This window comes from Chrysemys picta, chromosome 1 (assembly GCF_011386835.1).
Source record: "Chrysemys picta bellii isolate R12L10 chromosome 1, ASM1138683v2, whole genome shotgun sequence".
In the NCBI taxonomy this organism is placed as follows: Eukaryota; Metazoa; Chordata; order Testudines; family Emydidae; genus Chrysemys; species Chrysemys picta.
In genome coordinates, this window is record NC_088791.1 from 135,478,670 (window position 1) to 135,495,241 (window position 16,572).

A 16,572-nucleotide genomic window follows, 5' to 3' on the forward strand; every position below is an offset into this window, starting at 1 on the left:
GGCACAAGGCCCAGCACCAAAGGCCCCCTCGATGTTGGTGCATCCTTCGGCACTGTCATTGTCTTGTAGGCAGATCCCTTCGTTGAGTTTAGTACCACCCTTAGCCTTGGTACTGGCACCTCTCCCGGTACCAGGTGGGAGTGTGTCTCGTCCAGTACAACTGTTGCCTAACCCCTGTTCCTTTTTGGCACTGATGCCACCCCCATATTGGGCATCAGATGAATGTGACCATTTGTTTGCCCTGTCAGGTCTGGCTCCCCCATTGTCATCGGAGAATCTCTGGGACACTCAAGGTCCAGGTTGGGTCATCCTCCCCCTTGTTGTTAGACAGGCACCAGAGATCGCCCTCAGATCACCATCGGTACTGAGAATGGCATCTGTCCTGCATTCAGGACCGGGACTCCTGGCCAGGTGCCAGCTGGCCACCAATGCCTTATCCATATGCCCAGTGGCCTCCTTGGAATCCTTGGGATGATCCTCAGTCCCTGCGGTCTCCTCCTTGATCTGCTCCAGAGCGAGATCACCAGTTCTCACAGTGACTCCCTCTCCCAAACCATCTCAGCTGCAAGCAATGCCTGAGCCCATTCCTCCTGGACCTCCAGGGGTGTTCTGACCAGATCCTGTAGTGTAGTGCAAGAATAGGACCATGGCTTAAATTCAGCCAGAGCTGTTCGGGGCAGAGCTCCGGTTAATATTTTCCCTCGGCCCCAGCCTGATGATGTTGGTTTTCAACCAGAGGTCTGCAGCCCTCTGGAGGGTCATGAGCCAGTTTCAGGGGATCCACAGGGCTCCGCAAGGCTGAAGCTCTGAGACCCCCTGCCCCGAAGCTGAAGCCCCAGATGGGGTGAGGGGAGCATGGGGAGCTCTGGGAAATACTCAGTGAGTATTTAAGTACTGAATAGGACCCATTGTTTGCTCAGAAAAATGCCTCCTTCTCCTCCCTAGTTGACTGTACCATGCCGGAATTGTGTTATTCCTCTGTGCCTGAGGACTTTAAGGCATAACAGGACCTCCTGAGGTATAGGATCACTACCTTGGGTAACCAAAGGCATGAGCTCCTGGGAGAATAGCCCTCCCAATAAATGAGGCTCTTTTGGGGCTTGCAAAGGCCCTATGGAATACTCCAGCTGCATTGCCTTCCACAGTGAAACATTTGGAGAAGCGGTACTTCATTCCCATGCAGGGTTTTGAGGGTTACTACTGCCACTCAGCCCCTAATTCTCTGATGGTAATAGCAGCAAATGACAGGGCACAGCAGGGAAGGTATTAGTCCACCTCTAAGAACAAAGAGTCCAAGAGGGTGGATTTAATGGAGAGAAAGATTTATACCTCCTCTTCCCTACAAATGTGCATTGCAAACCAGCTGGCGTTGCTCTCTAAATATGACTGTCAGTTGGGCAGCCACGTCTAAGTTCGTGGACAAGTTGCCAGAACTCTCCAGGGAAGCGTTTACGGCATTTAGTGCGGAAGGCTGTACAGTGGCCAAAACCTCATTGCCGTTAGCTCTGGCCATGGCGGATGCCACAGCAAGAATTATGGTATCAGCTGTGACCATGAGGAGGACCTCATGACTGCAGCATTCGGGCATTGCACTCAATGTGCAGCAGACCACTGAGGCCTTACCATTTGATGGCCAGGTTTTATTTTTCAGAAAACACCGACAAACCCTGCACTCTTTTAAGACTCCCAAGCTACTTTGCGCACGTTGGGAGTATATACTCGAACTGTGAGGAGATCCACCTCTACTGATCAGAAGAAGCAGTATTGCCTGCAGTGGTTTGTCAGACAGCCCTCCCTTCCTGAATGGCAGTGGAACTACTCCAGGAAGGGCAATGGATCCCAGAGGAGAAGAGCCTCTAGTTTTGGGTTTAACCAGCTGGCTCATCCCCTCTCTCCCCCCAGCATCCAGCAAATGCCCGTTCTGACGTGTGTCTAGGACAGCGATCCAGTGGGAACCTCTTCTCTGTCCCCCCTATTTGGGGACAGGCTGACTCATTTTTACGGTTTTGGGGACCCAATTACAGTGGACAACTGCATCCTAAGCACCATCAGATGGGGTCATACCATACATTTCTTCTGCATCCCCTCTCTTGGCCCCTTACCCCATTCCTCTTCAGGGACCCCTCTTATGAGACACTGCTCCTTGAGCAGGTCTAGTCTTTACTGGCTCTAGAGGCTGTAGGTGAGGTTCCCCTGCAGCATCAGGGACAGGCTATTCCCAATATTTGCTGGTCCCCAAAGCCCAAGGGAGCAGTGAAACCTATTCTCAACCTCTGTGATCTGAACAAATACATCAGATACATGACATTCTGTATAGTCACCCTAGCAACTATCCTTCCCTCCTTGAATCACACTAACTGGTTTGCTGCCCTAGACCTACAAGACTCTAATTTCCACACAGCAGTCCTTCTGAGCCACAGAAGTTTCCTCAGGTTTGTCATGGCTGATTGGCACTACCAGTACACCATGATGCCTTTCAGCCCGTCTTCTGCTCCCCAGGTTTATATCAAATGCATGATAGTGGTAACAGCAGATAATGTGTGCCAGGGCGTTCCCTTTGTGCAGTCCCTACCAACCCGAACTCTTTGTCACCCTTGCCACCTTAATAGGTTGGGGGGGTGAATCTGAGGTTCAAGGCCTGTGGTTGGAACAGGAAGCTTCTCTGCATATCAGTGGTCCTGGTGCCTCGTGCCATCAGGCTCTCTGAGATCACATCAGGGACTCAGCGGTGCATATCATTGCTTACAATACCACTATGATGTATTATGCGAATAGATGCAGAGAGCACATTTCAATGTGCTGTGTCAGGAGGCGATCAAGTTCTGCAGTTTTGCATTGGCAAAAACATTGCCCCTGTGGCGGATCACTTACCTGGGATCCAGAATCACCTGGCAAATCACCTCAGCAGAAATTTCTCCCTGAATCACAAATGGTCCCTGAAGCCCAGCATCTTGTGGTCCAGTTTTGCAGTGTTGAGCATCCCAACAGTCAACCTGTTTGCCACAAGAGACAACAAGAAATGCCAGCTGTTCTGCTCCTGAGTTTTGCAAACTACATGATAAGCATTGCCTGGTGGACTGATTAAAGAACTGAGAGTCAGGAGCTTTAACCTGGCCCTGATACTCACTCTCTTTGTAACCTTGGACAGGTCACTTAGACTCTAAGCTCTGTAGGGCCAGGCCTGTCTTTATTTGTGTGTCTTGTACAGCACTGAGCCCAATTCCGCCACCCTCTCTCCGGCCAGGGGAGCTGGTGAAAGTGACGATAGACTGGCTTCTGCACATATGTGGCTTGAAGCCTCCACCCCAACTCTGTCACGTGTTGGTGTCTTCCCATTCCCACCTGCCATGATGCCTCCCAGTCAGCTACTCTGCACAAGTTCTCAAGTCAGTCCTCCCGATACACGTAGTATGGGATTTTCTAAAAGCACTTAGTGTTGGCCTAACTCTGCTCCCATTGAAGTCATTGATTACCATTGAGCAAGAGTTACGCCAACGCTGAGCACTTTTTAAAATCCCACTCCAGAGTCAAATATACAGGGTAAGGTGAAGGAGGAATGGGCACATCCTTTTCCCTTTCCCTTACTCCCTGGCTGCCAAGCCCTTCTTGTGCCTAACGCCACGACCCCGCTGATACTTTGCGTGTGCTCACCATGACACACGTGCCATATTGTCATTTTGGAAAGTGATGGTGCATCACTGACTAACCAGGAGGCCAGATGCTTAAATTTCAAGGCTGGTTCTCAGCTAACTTGCAATAAACAGCCATTGGAGCTAGATGAGCTCCTGCCACCTCACAGGGAGGGGCGGTTGGAGCACTCTCATCCCTGGTTGGAACATAAATGTTGGCATGGACGGTAGTGGCCCTGCATGAAGAAACGTGCTTTGATGATGCAATGGGCCTTGGAGCTAGGAATTTACTGGATTCTTTGTATTAAGCAGTTTACACATAACCCCCTGAATACAGCGGCTGGGATTTTCAAAGGAACCGAAATGAGTGAGGTGCCCAAATCCCACTGAAATTCAGTGAGAGTTGGGTGCCTAACTCCCTTGGGACTTCTAAAGGACTTTCAATGGGATTTGGGCAGCTAACGGCCAGGCTTACATCTTAAAATAAAAATAAACGCTTTAAGCTGAAATTGCTACTTTATTATTTCCCCAGGTTTCTTTTAACCCCAGATTAAAATAAAGCAACATAAACCCTGACTCTGCCTGCGGGCCTTTGACATGCTGTGCTATACTCTACATAGTCCTACAGCTGCCAATCACGTTAACTCAGTCAGACAGGGTCTGTGGTATGGTGCCAAGAAAGCATTATCAGGTGTAGTCCATTAGGGGGTGATGATTAAGAGGAAGGTTAATTATGTGATCTTATTTCAATTCCATTTCCATGAGACATGTCTCACAGAACCTCCTTACACTCCAGTGCATTAACTACAGAGGCCTTCTAATAAGACTCAATCATTATTAAATAAAATGCTGCGTATGCCCCTCTGAGGCTCTATGTTTGATCTAGTTCTCCTTACTGTGTACCTGCTTCTGTGGCCTCATCAGTTCAGTTTTGGAGCCCCTCACAGACAATGGATTTATCCCCACAGCACCTCTGTGAGAAAGGGAAGCATCACGCGCCTCCTTTTACAGATGGGGAACTGAAGCACGGGTAGGTTACATGACTTGCCCAAGGTCACCCGACTTGCCCAAGGTCACCCAGCTGGAAGTTTGACCAGAGCCACAAATAGAGTCCTGTTCTTTTGAGTAGAGCTGGTTGAAAAATGTCCAGCAAAACTTTTTTCTGTCAAATTGCCAATTTGTCTAAACCAAAATGTTTCATGGAAACAAGTTTTGATGAAAACTTCATTGGGAAGGTGTCTCAAGTCCAGACTGCAGAAGGAGGGAGAAAGATGGAGAGAATGGAGGAGAAGAGAGATGGAAAGAGACCCCTAAATAGCCTAACATGGGTTCCCACACCATAGTATGCGTGACATCTCTGGGGGTACGCAGGCAAAATTGTGTAATGGTGGGTTTTATTTGTTATTTTATTTATTGCATTTTCATAATAGGCTACTCAGATGAAGCTTTAAAACTCTATGGGAATTAATTATTTAAAAAATGGTAGTTCATTTATTTCAAGATGTACCAATGAGAACAGATACACGGAGACGCTGACGTAGAGAGCCCTCACCTCCAGTCTCCAGGCAGAGTGGGTTCAGTTGCCCAGCAACTGTCCAGTCTAACTGAGCTCAGAACTTAGTGGGGGAGGAAGGGGGGGTTCAGTTGTATACGTTGCACTGTAACTATCTCTGTATGTAACAGTGAAATATGGTCGGATGGCTAAACGCAGGTCGGATGGCTAAATATGGTTGGATGTTAAGAAGAACACCCAAAGTATCATGATGAGAAGGGTAGGAGTGTGGATGCAGCTGGTAGATCTGGAAAGGGGTATGCAATAAGAAAAGTTTTGGAACCTCTGAGCTATAGGTAGGGCACTCACTTGGGATGTAGGGGGCCCAGGTTCAAGTCAGGCAGAGCAGGTACCTGAACTCATGGCCTTCACCTGGGATGTGGGAGACCCAGGTTTTATTCCCTGCTCTGCCTGATTTGGAGCAGGGGCTTCACCCTGAATTCTCTACAGTCTGAGTGCCCTGAAACAGAAAACGTTGTTTTCCAGACAGCCTTGTTCCTGAGTCCCACTCTTGGGTCTTACCCACAAGACTTCTTACTTTCCCTAGCTTGAACCTGGTTGGAGCAGCTGAATGTGTGATCTGGGGCATCCTTCTCCCAAATGCAGGTGGAAGAGAGCAGCATGATGGAGATTGTGGTTCTCAATCTTGTCCTTGCTCCATTAACCAATTTTAGTTTTTCTTCTTTTGAAACAGTTAGGTTTCAGACACAATTAGGCAGTGAAATTCTCCCAGGAGCTTGCTCTGAACTTCAGCTCTGCGCACACAGCTTCATCAGTGTCTTCTTGGTGATTGTAGACAGGCAACTGGGACAAATGGGAGGAGACTCTAGAACATGTGGATGGAAGAGTCTTCTGCACACTCTCAGCCTAACCACATTCTGCCCTGCCTTCAGTCTTTTTAATTCATCGGGTGTGCAGCGTGGAGGGATTTCCAATCACCATAATTTAAAATACTGATCGTTCCACTTAACCTTTCACTCCGCCTTTGTTTCCTTTTCTTATTTATGCCTTATTTATTCCACTGTCAGCTGTCCTGTCCATTCTGCACAAGTATTTTTTGTCTGCCTGAGATACAGCATCATGCTAATAGGCAGCTAGAGCAAAGAAGCAGGAAGTGGAACTCCAGGATTCTATTCCTGCCTCTGTGTGCCCTGCAGCTCACACCAGCCAGGCCTCAGATTGTGGAGCCGAGGCACATCCCTGTGCCTCCGTTCGCTCAGTAAGATGGGGATAATAGCTCCCAACGGTATCTTAGGGCCCATTAGAGTCGTTACTTCAGTGGATTTTGGATCAGCCTTCAAAGCACAATTAGTTACTTTGAGATGCACATATGAAAGGCACTGTGTAAGTGAAAAGTAGTAGTAGTATTATTCCCTTTTAGCTGAGTCTAGTACACACGTGTGTTCTTAGCATGTTATTGCACATGCTGCCCCCAGTCCATACATGTAGTTATTAACCACTATCATTAGTCTCTCAGGGTTTACGTATTTATGATTTGGAGAGTATTTGCTCAATTTGAAATTTACATGATTTGTTTCCCTGATCTGAAAATCCAGCTTTGTTGTTCTGGCTCTGAAGCCATCTCCAATAATAAAGATCCTGCAATCAGAATACAGCTGCTAATCATGCTGCTGAGGGAGAGTAGGCTCTGCAGGACTTAAGATACTAAAAATGTCTGTCAGTATAGAAGCCAGTGTGAATCATGGACAAAAAAGGTACCACTTTGCAGCTGAATCCTACAAATACCTACCTCTGGGCATAGACCAACACAATCAGAAGTGAGTAGTGCTTTTGTAAGCTTCAGTATTTGAGTGCTCAACCCTTAAAGGGGTTAGATTACATGATGCGTGGGCAACTCCCAAAATCACTAGTTACTTCTGAAAATCTTGACCTTAGGTACTTAGGAGGCTAACTCTCATTGAAACTCAATGGGACTTAGACTCAAGTCCCTAAGGGTATGTCTATGCTGCAATTAAAAACCCGCGGCTGGCCTGTGCCAACTGACTCGGGCTCACGGGGCTCGGGCAAAGGGTCTGGTTAACCCCGCAGGGTCCTAGAGCTTGGTCTCTACCCCAAGCCGAAATGTCGACCCCGCAATTAAACAGCCCCTTAGCCTGAGCCTCACAAGCTCAAGTCAGCTGGCATTTGCCAGCCACAGGTTTTTAATTGCAGTGTAGACATACCCTAGGTCACTTTTAAAAATGGAACTTTGGGCTGGTCTACACTGGGGGGGGATCGATCCAAAATATGCAACTTCAGCTACGCGAATAGCGTAGCTGAAGTCGAAGTATCTTGGATCGAATTACCTGGGGTCCACACGGCGCGGGATCGACGGCCGCGGCTCCCCCGTCGACTGCGCTACCGCCGCTCGCTCTGGTGAAGTTCCGAAGTCGACGGTGAGCGCGTTCGGGGATCAATATATCGCATCTTAATGAGACGCGATATGTCGATCCCGGATAAATCGATTGCTGCCCGCCGAAACGGAGGGTAGTGAAGACGTACCCTTTGACTTAGACACGTTTGAGACTTTTACCTTGTACCTTCTTTATGATCTCTTTGGGCTCATCAGGTATTAGTTGGACTGAACATGTTTTTGCTGCACTTTTGTGTATTGTTTCCTGTAAATACAGCACTCTACTAATGCTCCTATGTTTTGGATTTACTTTCATTTTTAGGAATTAGTCCTGTTTACATAGGAGTGCATTTGGGATCTGTTCCGGTATGACCACCTGTGTGCTTGTTTCTTCCTATTTATCGCAATATAACTCATCCACTCATTTTCAGCTTTAATGGGTGCTTCCCTTCCTGCTATGCACTGGAGGCAAAAAAAATAATAATAATCAGTGCCATTCACCTGCTTACGCCGTTATACTAAGGCAAACTTCATTTTCTCCCACTTTCCTAGGTGATAACTAGAGCTGTGCAAAAGTAGAGGTGGGGTGCGGTGCTTTGGTTTAAAAATTTCACCATTTTAGTTTCAGGCAATTTCGTGTCACTGAAAATTCATTTCTCTGCAAAATATTGAGCATCTGGGTTTGCACACTCAGAAATTTCAGCAGCCGTGGAATAGTAGCGGTCTGATTTTTTCTTTTGTACATTGTAAGTGGGGAAAGAGGAGAGGAAAGACAGAGTGAAATATATGGCGCTACTACTGCTGACTCTCCCATCTCCCTTTTCTCTGCCCCAAGTTTCTTCTGTCAAAGCTGACCCAGCGATGCTCATACGTAAATAGCCAGTGGTTTGACCCCTGGGCCACATGCCTGTTGAGATTTAGAGCTAGACTGTCACTTCATGACCTGCAGCATATCGTTCTGCTGCCCCACAAGCAACCTGGGGGAAAGTGTGACTCAAAGAGTCACAATCTGTCTCCCAGACTCCCCTCTGCTTGCAGGAAGAAAGAAATTGCATCAGGCCTATACTTGGCATGCTGGCCAGCTACACAGACAAGCATATTAGCATTAGAGCCAAAGCTATGTACAGTCCCCAGCCCCTCTTACCCACCTGTGCAGGGGGAGAGGTAGCCATTCTGTGAAGTTTGATTGCCCTCTCTTGCTTCCATTAGTGCTATGGGTAGTCCACACAAATACACCCCCCCTTACTTGCTTGTATAGCCATTGAGCCCTTAGCAAGTTGTGTTCTGTGTCCATTGAGAACAGCAATAAATCAAGGGCCATCGTTTTTGGGAGGGTTTTACCAACTTTTCATTTAAGCAAGAGGGCCATGAAGTGTTTACAATGGAATTTATGCCAAGCGGGGACTAGATCGGAAGAGGTGAGCTTACCTCCAGAGCAGGTGGAGTAAAAGAGCAGTCGGCATTTAGATGCGGAAGTGTATTCACAATTGCACATACAGAAGAGCATCTGCAGCAGCAACAGCAGCAAATCTGGCCTGTTCCTTACCAGGACGCCATAATGTTCTCATGTCTTAGGCCCGGCATATGCACAGTGAGAGGTGTGACTAAAACAAAAGAATACATTCACGTAGTGGCAAAGTTACAGACCTTCTGATCTGATTTGCAACCAAGCTCACTTTTCAGTGTTGAAAATGTGCAGGCAAAGTATTACTGAATGTGTCCTGTGCGCTCAATTATACGCTGCACTGAGCATATGCTCTGCTTACATACTGGGGTGAGATGCATAGCTTAAGTTCTCCATATACACACTGGTTGTTAGTGTTGGCCACCATTTCCCACTGCTTCACTGTGAACCACAGAAACAGTCTTTTTCACCATTAAATAAGTCTCACTCTACTTCTAGCAAGTTCTTTTTAAACAACAAAACAAAAAAAACATGTAAATTGCTAATGTTTCTCATTTCTTGTTTCAAATATTTTGCAGCGCTCTAGTTATATGGGAAAGTCATAGTCTAGATCTTATTCCAATTCAGTTCAACCACCTCACTCTTGCCCTCCAGTGGCTTATCATCCAGAAATGGGAATGGATAGCAAACCAGGGAGTTTTCAGGAGCTCTTCTGATTTATCACGCATCATGGATAAAGGCTTTCACAGCTTGATATCTGCTACCAGGCACTCTGCACACCTATGGCTTTTCTAATCCAATCAACAAACAAGTGTTCAAACTGATAAGAATGAACAACAGGCAAGGAAGCATACAAAGCACAATCAAGCTCAATAGGACCTTTACTTATCCCTTAGTTTTGCCTCCACCAAAAATAAAGGCTTAATGCCTTGTATAAATCAGCGTCACTCTACTTCTGCCTTTCTGTTGTTGACCTCTCAAAGTTCAAGCTCACATCCAAAATCAGGGCTGTAGACTGTAAGAGGACCTGCCTCCTTCTATCACTGATGTGCATGTTTCTTTTATTCTGCATGTTTAACAATCGTTTAGGAGGATGGTGCATTCCATGCTGTTTTAATTCTCATAAAGTTTTAATATTCATTTTATAAGGTTACACTTTGTCCCCACAAAACACTTGGTTTGCAGCAGATGATGTTTTCGCATGCTTTGCTTTCCAGCTGCCTAAATACAGCACTAGTCTATTAATCTGGAAGAGTTCTTTCGTGTGGAAGAAACAAGCTCTATGCTCATTTGATGCCAAAGCTGAATGTGAATGCACTTGTGTGGTATTTTTTATGAGTCAACCATAGCTCTCTTTTCCAAGGACAGTTGCTGCTTTAATGGTGCATGCACTGTGGTCCCTCAGTATAGTCCATTGATGTTAATAGGAGTCCTTCCATCAACTAGGCTTCAAATGAGGCCTGTTATACCTACCTCACCTATAGTAGGCATTGCAGCCATGAAAGTGGCGCTAAATAGGCCCAGTGAGGGGTGGAGAAATGGGTTCTATCCAGACAACTTGCAAGAAAGACAGTACTTGATTTCGTGAATCTCAACATTGTCTAGCTTCTGCTCACGTAGGGAATTATTTTCCTGATATTAAATAAAATGTAATTGATGTTTAATTTTTATTTTTCAAATGGCAGAAAAAAGCCAAAGGTTGTATCTTGGGTAGTCAAATGAGAGAAAACTCCAAGGCAGTTTAGGTTCCCACTGTTCTCTCCGAGGAGTAGTTTATCTACAGAGAAAGCAGTAGGATTTAAGAAAATAATATTGTACAGCTTCAAAAACCCAGTTACAGTAGAGCAGTGGCACTCAAACTATTATACTGGGTGACCCCTTTCACATAGCAAGCCTCTGAGTGCGACCCCCCCCCCCTTATAAATTAAAAACACTTTTAAATATATTTAACACCATTATAAATGCTGGCGGCAAAGCGGGGTTGGGGTGGAGGTTGACAGCTCGCGACCCTCCATGTAATAAACTCACGACCCCCTGAGGGGTCCCAACCCTCAGTTTGAGAACCCCTGCAGTAGAGCCTTGCTCATTTGTGCCAATGACTGCACTGTTGTGAATAACTGACTTGTGCAAATTAGAACCAGCCTCTCTGATACCCTTACTCACATTGAGTAGCAGCTTACTGCTCAAGCAGTCCCATTGAAGTCAATTCAATGATTCATGTGCTTAAAGTCAAGCGTGTGTTCAAGTGCTTTGTTGGATGGGAACCTTTGTGTGCTTCTGCTGTACTGCAAATGAATTTGTATTGATTTTGAAGACTGAATGATTTAAACTATAGAAACAGCTGCTCACTATTTTAATTTCCTTGTTTTATCATCAGAGGGTGAAAACTTGTGACAATCTCGCTGTTTCCAAACATACAGATATGTGAAGGAAAAGCCCAAATTGCTACTTTCCTGTGGTCAGCTCCAATTCTTGTCATGAGGAAATTAGAGATTGTGTCATGTGCTAATTTGGAATGAATAGGGGGCAGCTAGTTCAATCCTTTGACATTACTGTACTAAACTAATCTGTTCAAGCCAATCTAACTTGTTTTCCTGACTGTTTTTGTTTATGGTGTACTAGCTGCTTGGTGCAGGCCTGACCGCCTATTTTAACTATGTTCTCTATAAGGAAGAGGAAGAAGATGCGTATTCTGTAATGTGACTGGTTAGCCTTCTATACCCCTACTATGGTATGGTGTGTATGGTATTCTTTTAAATGCATGCCTGGGAATGCTCTTGTGGCTTGTGACCATCTTGCATGATTCTTTTTGTTTTTCTTGGGTGTTTGGTAAAAGGCTGTCAGCTCTTTCTGCACAGCACAACCTTACTGAAAGGCAGGCTTGCAATGGCTTTGCATGAGATTTGCCTGCCTTTGTGGAGTTGTGTAAGAGCAAATAAGCACTAAGGATGATTAAATGTTTGTAAAACATAACATAAGGGCTAATCTTGCAAACTCACCCTTCCAAGACCAACCCTTACATGAGCAGTTCCACTGAAGTCAATGGGTCTACAGTGGCTCCCTTTACTTTTTAATGGCTTTTGTGACTAACTAACAGCACAGCAATGTTAGTAGAATTCTCCAAGTAGTCCTTTTGCTATAGGGAATACAGCAATAAAGTTACACGTTTCAGAGTAGCAGCCGTGTTAGTCTGTATCCGCAAAAAGAAGAACAGGAGTACTTGTGGCACCTTAGAGACTAACAAATTTATTAGAGCATAAGCTTTCGTGGACTACAGCCCACTTCTTCGGATGCATATAGAATGGAACATATATTGAGGAGATATATATACACACATACAGAGAGCATAAACAGGTGGGAGTTGTCTTACCAACTCTGAGAGGCCAATTAATTAAGAGAAAAAAAACTTTTGAAGTGATAATCAAGATAGCCCAGTACAGACAGTTTGATAAGAAGTGTGAGCATACTTACAAGGGGAGATAGAATCAATGTTTGTAATGGCTCAGCCATTCCCAGTCCTTATTCAAACTGGAGTTGATTGTGTCTAGTTTGCATATCAATTCTAGCTCAGCGGTCTCTCGTTGGAGTCTGTTTTTGAAGTTTTTCTGTTGTAATATAGCCACCCGCAGGTCTGTCACTGAATGACCAGACAGGTTAAAGTGTTCTCCCACTGGTTTTTGAGTATTTTGATTCCTGATGTCAGATTTGTGTCCATTAATTCTTTTGCGTAGAGACTGTCCGGTTTGGCCAATGTACATGGCAGAGGGGCATTGCTGGCACATGATGGCATATATCACATTGGTAGATGTGCAGGTGAACGAGCCTCTGATGGTATGGCTGATGTGATTAGGTCCTATGATGATGTCACTTGAATAGATATGTGGACAGAGTTGGCATCGGGGTTTGTTACAAGGATAGGTTCCTGGGTTAGTGGTTTTGTTCAGTGATGTGTGGTTGCTGGTGAGTATTTGCTTTAGGTTGGGGGGTTGTCTGTAAGCGAGGACAGGTCTGTCTCCCAAGATCTGTGAGAGTAAAGGATCATCTTTCAGGATAGGTTGTAGATTTCTGATGATGCGCTGGAGAGGTTTTAGTTGGGGGCTGAAGGTGACAGCTAGTGGTGTTCTGTTATTTTCTTTGTTGGGCCTGTCTTGTAGGAGGTGACTTCTGGGTACTTGTCTGGCTCTGTCAATCTGTTTTTTCACTTCAGCAGGTGGGTATTGTAGTTTTAAGAATGCTTGATAGAGATCTTGTAGGTGCTTGTCTCTATCCGAGGGATTGGAGCAAATGCGGTTATATCTTAGAGCTTGGGTGTAGACAATGGATCGTGTGGTGTGTCCTGGATGGAAGCTGGAGGCATGTAGGTAAGTGTAGCGGTCAGTAGGTTTCCGGTATAGGGTGGTATTTATGTGACCATCGCTTATTAGCACAGTAGTGTCCAGGAAATGGACCGCTTGTGTGGATTGATCTAGGCTGAGGTTGATGGTGGGATGGAAATTATTGAAATCATGGTGAAATTCCTCAAGGGCTTCTTTTCCATGGGTCCAGATGATGAAGATGTCATCAATGTAGCGCAAGTAGAGTAGGGGCGTTAGGGGACGAGAGCTAAGGAAGCGTTGTTCTAAGTCAGCCATAAAAATGTTGGCATATTGTGGGGCCATGCGGGTACCCATAGCAGTGCCGCTGACTTGAAGGTATATATTGTCCCCAAATGTGAAATAGTTGTGGGTGAGGACAAAATCACAAAGTTCAGCCACCAGGTTAGCTGTGACATTATCAGGGATACTGTTCCTGATAGCTTGTAGTCCATCTTTGTGTGGAATATTGGTGTAGAGGGCTTCTACGTCCATAGTGGCCAGGATGGTGCTTTCTGGAAGATCACCGATGGATTGTAGTTTCCTCAGGAAGTCAGTGGTGTCTCAAAGATAGTTGGGAGTGCTGGTAGCGTAGGGTCTGAGGAGAGAGTCTACATAACCAGACAAGCCTGATGTTAGGGTGCCAATGCCTGAGATGATGGGGCGTCCAGGATATCCAGGTTTATGGATCTTGGGTAGCAAATAGAATACCCCTGGTCGGGGTTCTAGGCATGTGTCTGTACAGATTTGTTCCTGTGCTTTGTCAGGGAGTTTTTTTTAGCAGATGGTGTAGTTTCTTTAGGTAATCCTCAGTGGGATCAGAGGATAATGGCCTGTAGAATGTGGTGTTAGAGAGCTGTCTAGCAGCCTCTTGGTCATATTCCAATTTATTCATGATGACGACAGCACCTCCTTTGTCAGCCTTTTTGATTATGATGTCAGGGTTGTTTCTGAGGCTGTAGATGGCGTTGTGTTCAGCATTGCTGAGGTTATGTGGCAAGTGTTGTCTGGTCATTCAGTGACAGACCTGCGGGTGGCTATATTACAACAGAAAAACTTCAAAAACAGACTCCAACGAGAGACTGCTGAGCTAGAATTGATATGCAAACTAGACACAATCAACTCCGGTTTGAATAAGGACTGGGAATGGCTGAGCCATTACAAACATTGATTCTATCTCCCCTTGTAAGTATGCTCACACTTCTTATCAAACTGTCTGTACTGGGCTATCTTGATTATCACTTCAAAAGTTTTTTTTTCTCTTAATTAATTGGCCTCTCAGAGTTGGTAAGACAACTCCCACCTGTTTATGCTCTCTGTATGTGTGTATATATATCTCCTCTATATATGTTCCATTCTATATGCATCCGAAGAAGTGGGCTGTAGTCCACGAAAGCTTATGCTCTAATAAATGTGTTAGTCTCTAAGGTGCCACAAGTACTCCTGTTCTTCTTTTTGCCAATAAAGTTACCTAATTGCAAAGGCCAAGAGCTTAGCAGGATTCCAAAAAAGGATTGGTTGTTCATACAGATAATGAGAAGAACCACAGTTACATTGGATAGGATAAAATAAATTACAAGGGATATAAACCTTCATGCTTAGAAATTTTCCCTATGGGCTGGTTATTCCTTAATTGTCCTTTACAGAGTTTCTTGTATCTTCCTTGGAATTACTGTCAGCGACAGAATATTGGGCTAGATGTACCACTGGCCTTATTTTGTCTGGCAGTTCATATGGGAGAAATCCTGATCCCATTGAAGTCAGCGTCAAAGCACCCATTAACTTCAGTGGGGTCTGGATACGATCTTATGTTCGCACAAATGTTTAAGGCCACTGAACTCTTTTAAGTAAGGATTACTCATTGCAGGATCAGGCCCTAAACAAAGACAAAATCTCTTCAATTACCAGCAATTACTCCATCTCTTTGCTGTATCCACCTGTTGTCTCTCATCATAGATGTAGATTATGAGCTCTTATATATTGGGGCTAGGCCAATGGGCCCCTGCTCCTTCACTGGAGCATGTAGGTGCCATTGCAATACAAATAATAACAAAGCCATGGCACCAGCAATAATCAGTTGTGTGCCATTTTTCAACCCAGTGGTGAGTGGAGCTAGCTCTGATTGCCAGGACTGGACCTCAGTCTGAAATCTCTCCTGCAACAAACAGGTCTTTTTGTTATTTCTGTTTAGAGCCGAGCCCCTGTGTGGAATCCAGCAGCACTTTCAGGTTTGTGGACCTAATTTTCATATACACGAAGGTTGCTCTACAGCGCAGAGAGACCTTGAAGAGGGAGTAAATGACATTTACACTCACTCTAAGGCTCTTTTCCACTCCTAGAGCTGTATAAAGTGGCTCTGGTGTAAATGAGAATCAGGCCCACTGTGTTTACGGTGCACTGTCAAACTAGTAATAAGCTGTCTTGTCTGTGAGTTGGTTGTAGAGCTTTTGCAGCTCCCTCCCTTGCTCCGGCAGACCCCCCCTTGTCATGGAACTGGAAAACAAGCACCTGCTTCAGCTTCATGGAGATGCTCTGTTTAAATGACCTGCCAAGAGAGTCTGACGGCAATTAAGTCAAGATGTGCATCAAAGCCTTATTAGTAGAAGCAGCTGAGGCAGAAAATGGACGTGACAGCAGATCCACATGCACTGCACGCACATTCAGAGGGCGAATGGCCTGCTTTAGCAAATGAGCAAACTCGATGAGATTCTCTAGCATTCAAGATGAAATTTGCCCCAGAGCAGAGACAGCCACTTCAGGGCCCCCACATCACTGAAGTGCTGCATAATGGAGTAGAGATCTGGGCCACATGCAGTGGGACTAATGGAGTCCTGTTGGGAACGGGGGGACTGGGAGGGTGAACCATGCCAGAGGAGCAGACTTCATGCTCAGCACAGTGCTCATCGCTGCAGGGTCCACCTGCACCAGGCAGGAAGGGGTGAGGCATGGGCTGGCCAGAAAGTCCCATCCAGTTCAGGGCCTCTGGTCCTTTGCCCCACAGAGGACTGCATAAGGCCCAGTGGTGGTTACCATGACTGAAGCAACTTTTGTGGATCATCTCCTCAACTGCCCCATAGTTTGGGGAAGAATATTCTTCCCCTCTCCCCCAACCCCTATGCCTGGTCTAGCTGCAGAGAACAGGTGCTGGGACCCGGATTTTGTGCTTTAGCACCAAATCCCATTCTCAAAGTCAATGAAAATTTGTCATCGATGTCAGCAGGATCAGGATTTGGCCCCATGGGTTTAAGAGGTGAGTGTGGCCTGGCCTGGGTCCTCTGCAT

The 16,572-nt window shown here is 45.7% G+C and overlaps 1 protein-coding gene across 11 annotated transcripts in view; it reads left to right on the forward strand.

Moving 5' to 3' along the window:
- Window positions 1-16,572, forward strand: part of TSPAN11 (tetraspanin 11) — a 189,896-nt gene that overhangs the window by 149,293 nt on the left and 24,031 nt on the right. For 2 of the 11 annotated variants that reach the window (XM_065584220.1, XM_065584222.1), the window contains exon 9: window positions 11,562-11,670. The exons of 8 other annotated variants lie outside the window; for them this stretch is intronic. In XM_065584220.1, coding sequence (XP_065440292.1) covers window positions 11,562-11,642 — 81 coding nt within the window. In that variant the 3' untranslated portion in view covers window positions 11,643-11,670. Of the gene's footprint in view, window positions 1-11,561; window positions 11,671-15,482; window positions 15,520-16,572 lie in introns of all 11 variants that reach the window. One more of the 11 variants, XR_006172766.2, reaches the window with a different exon arrangement.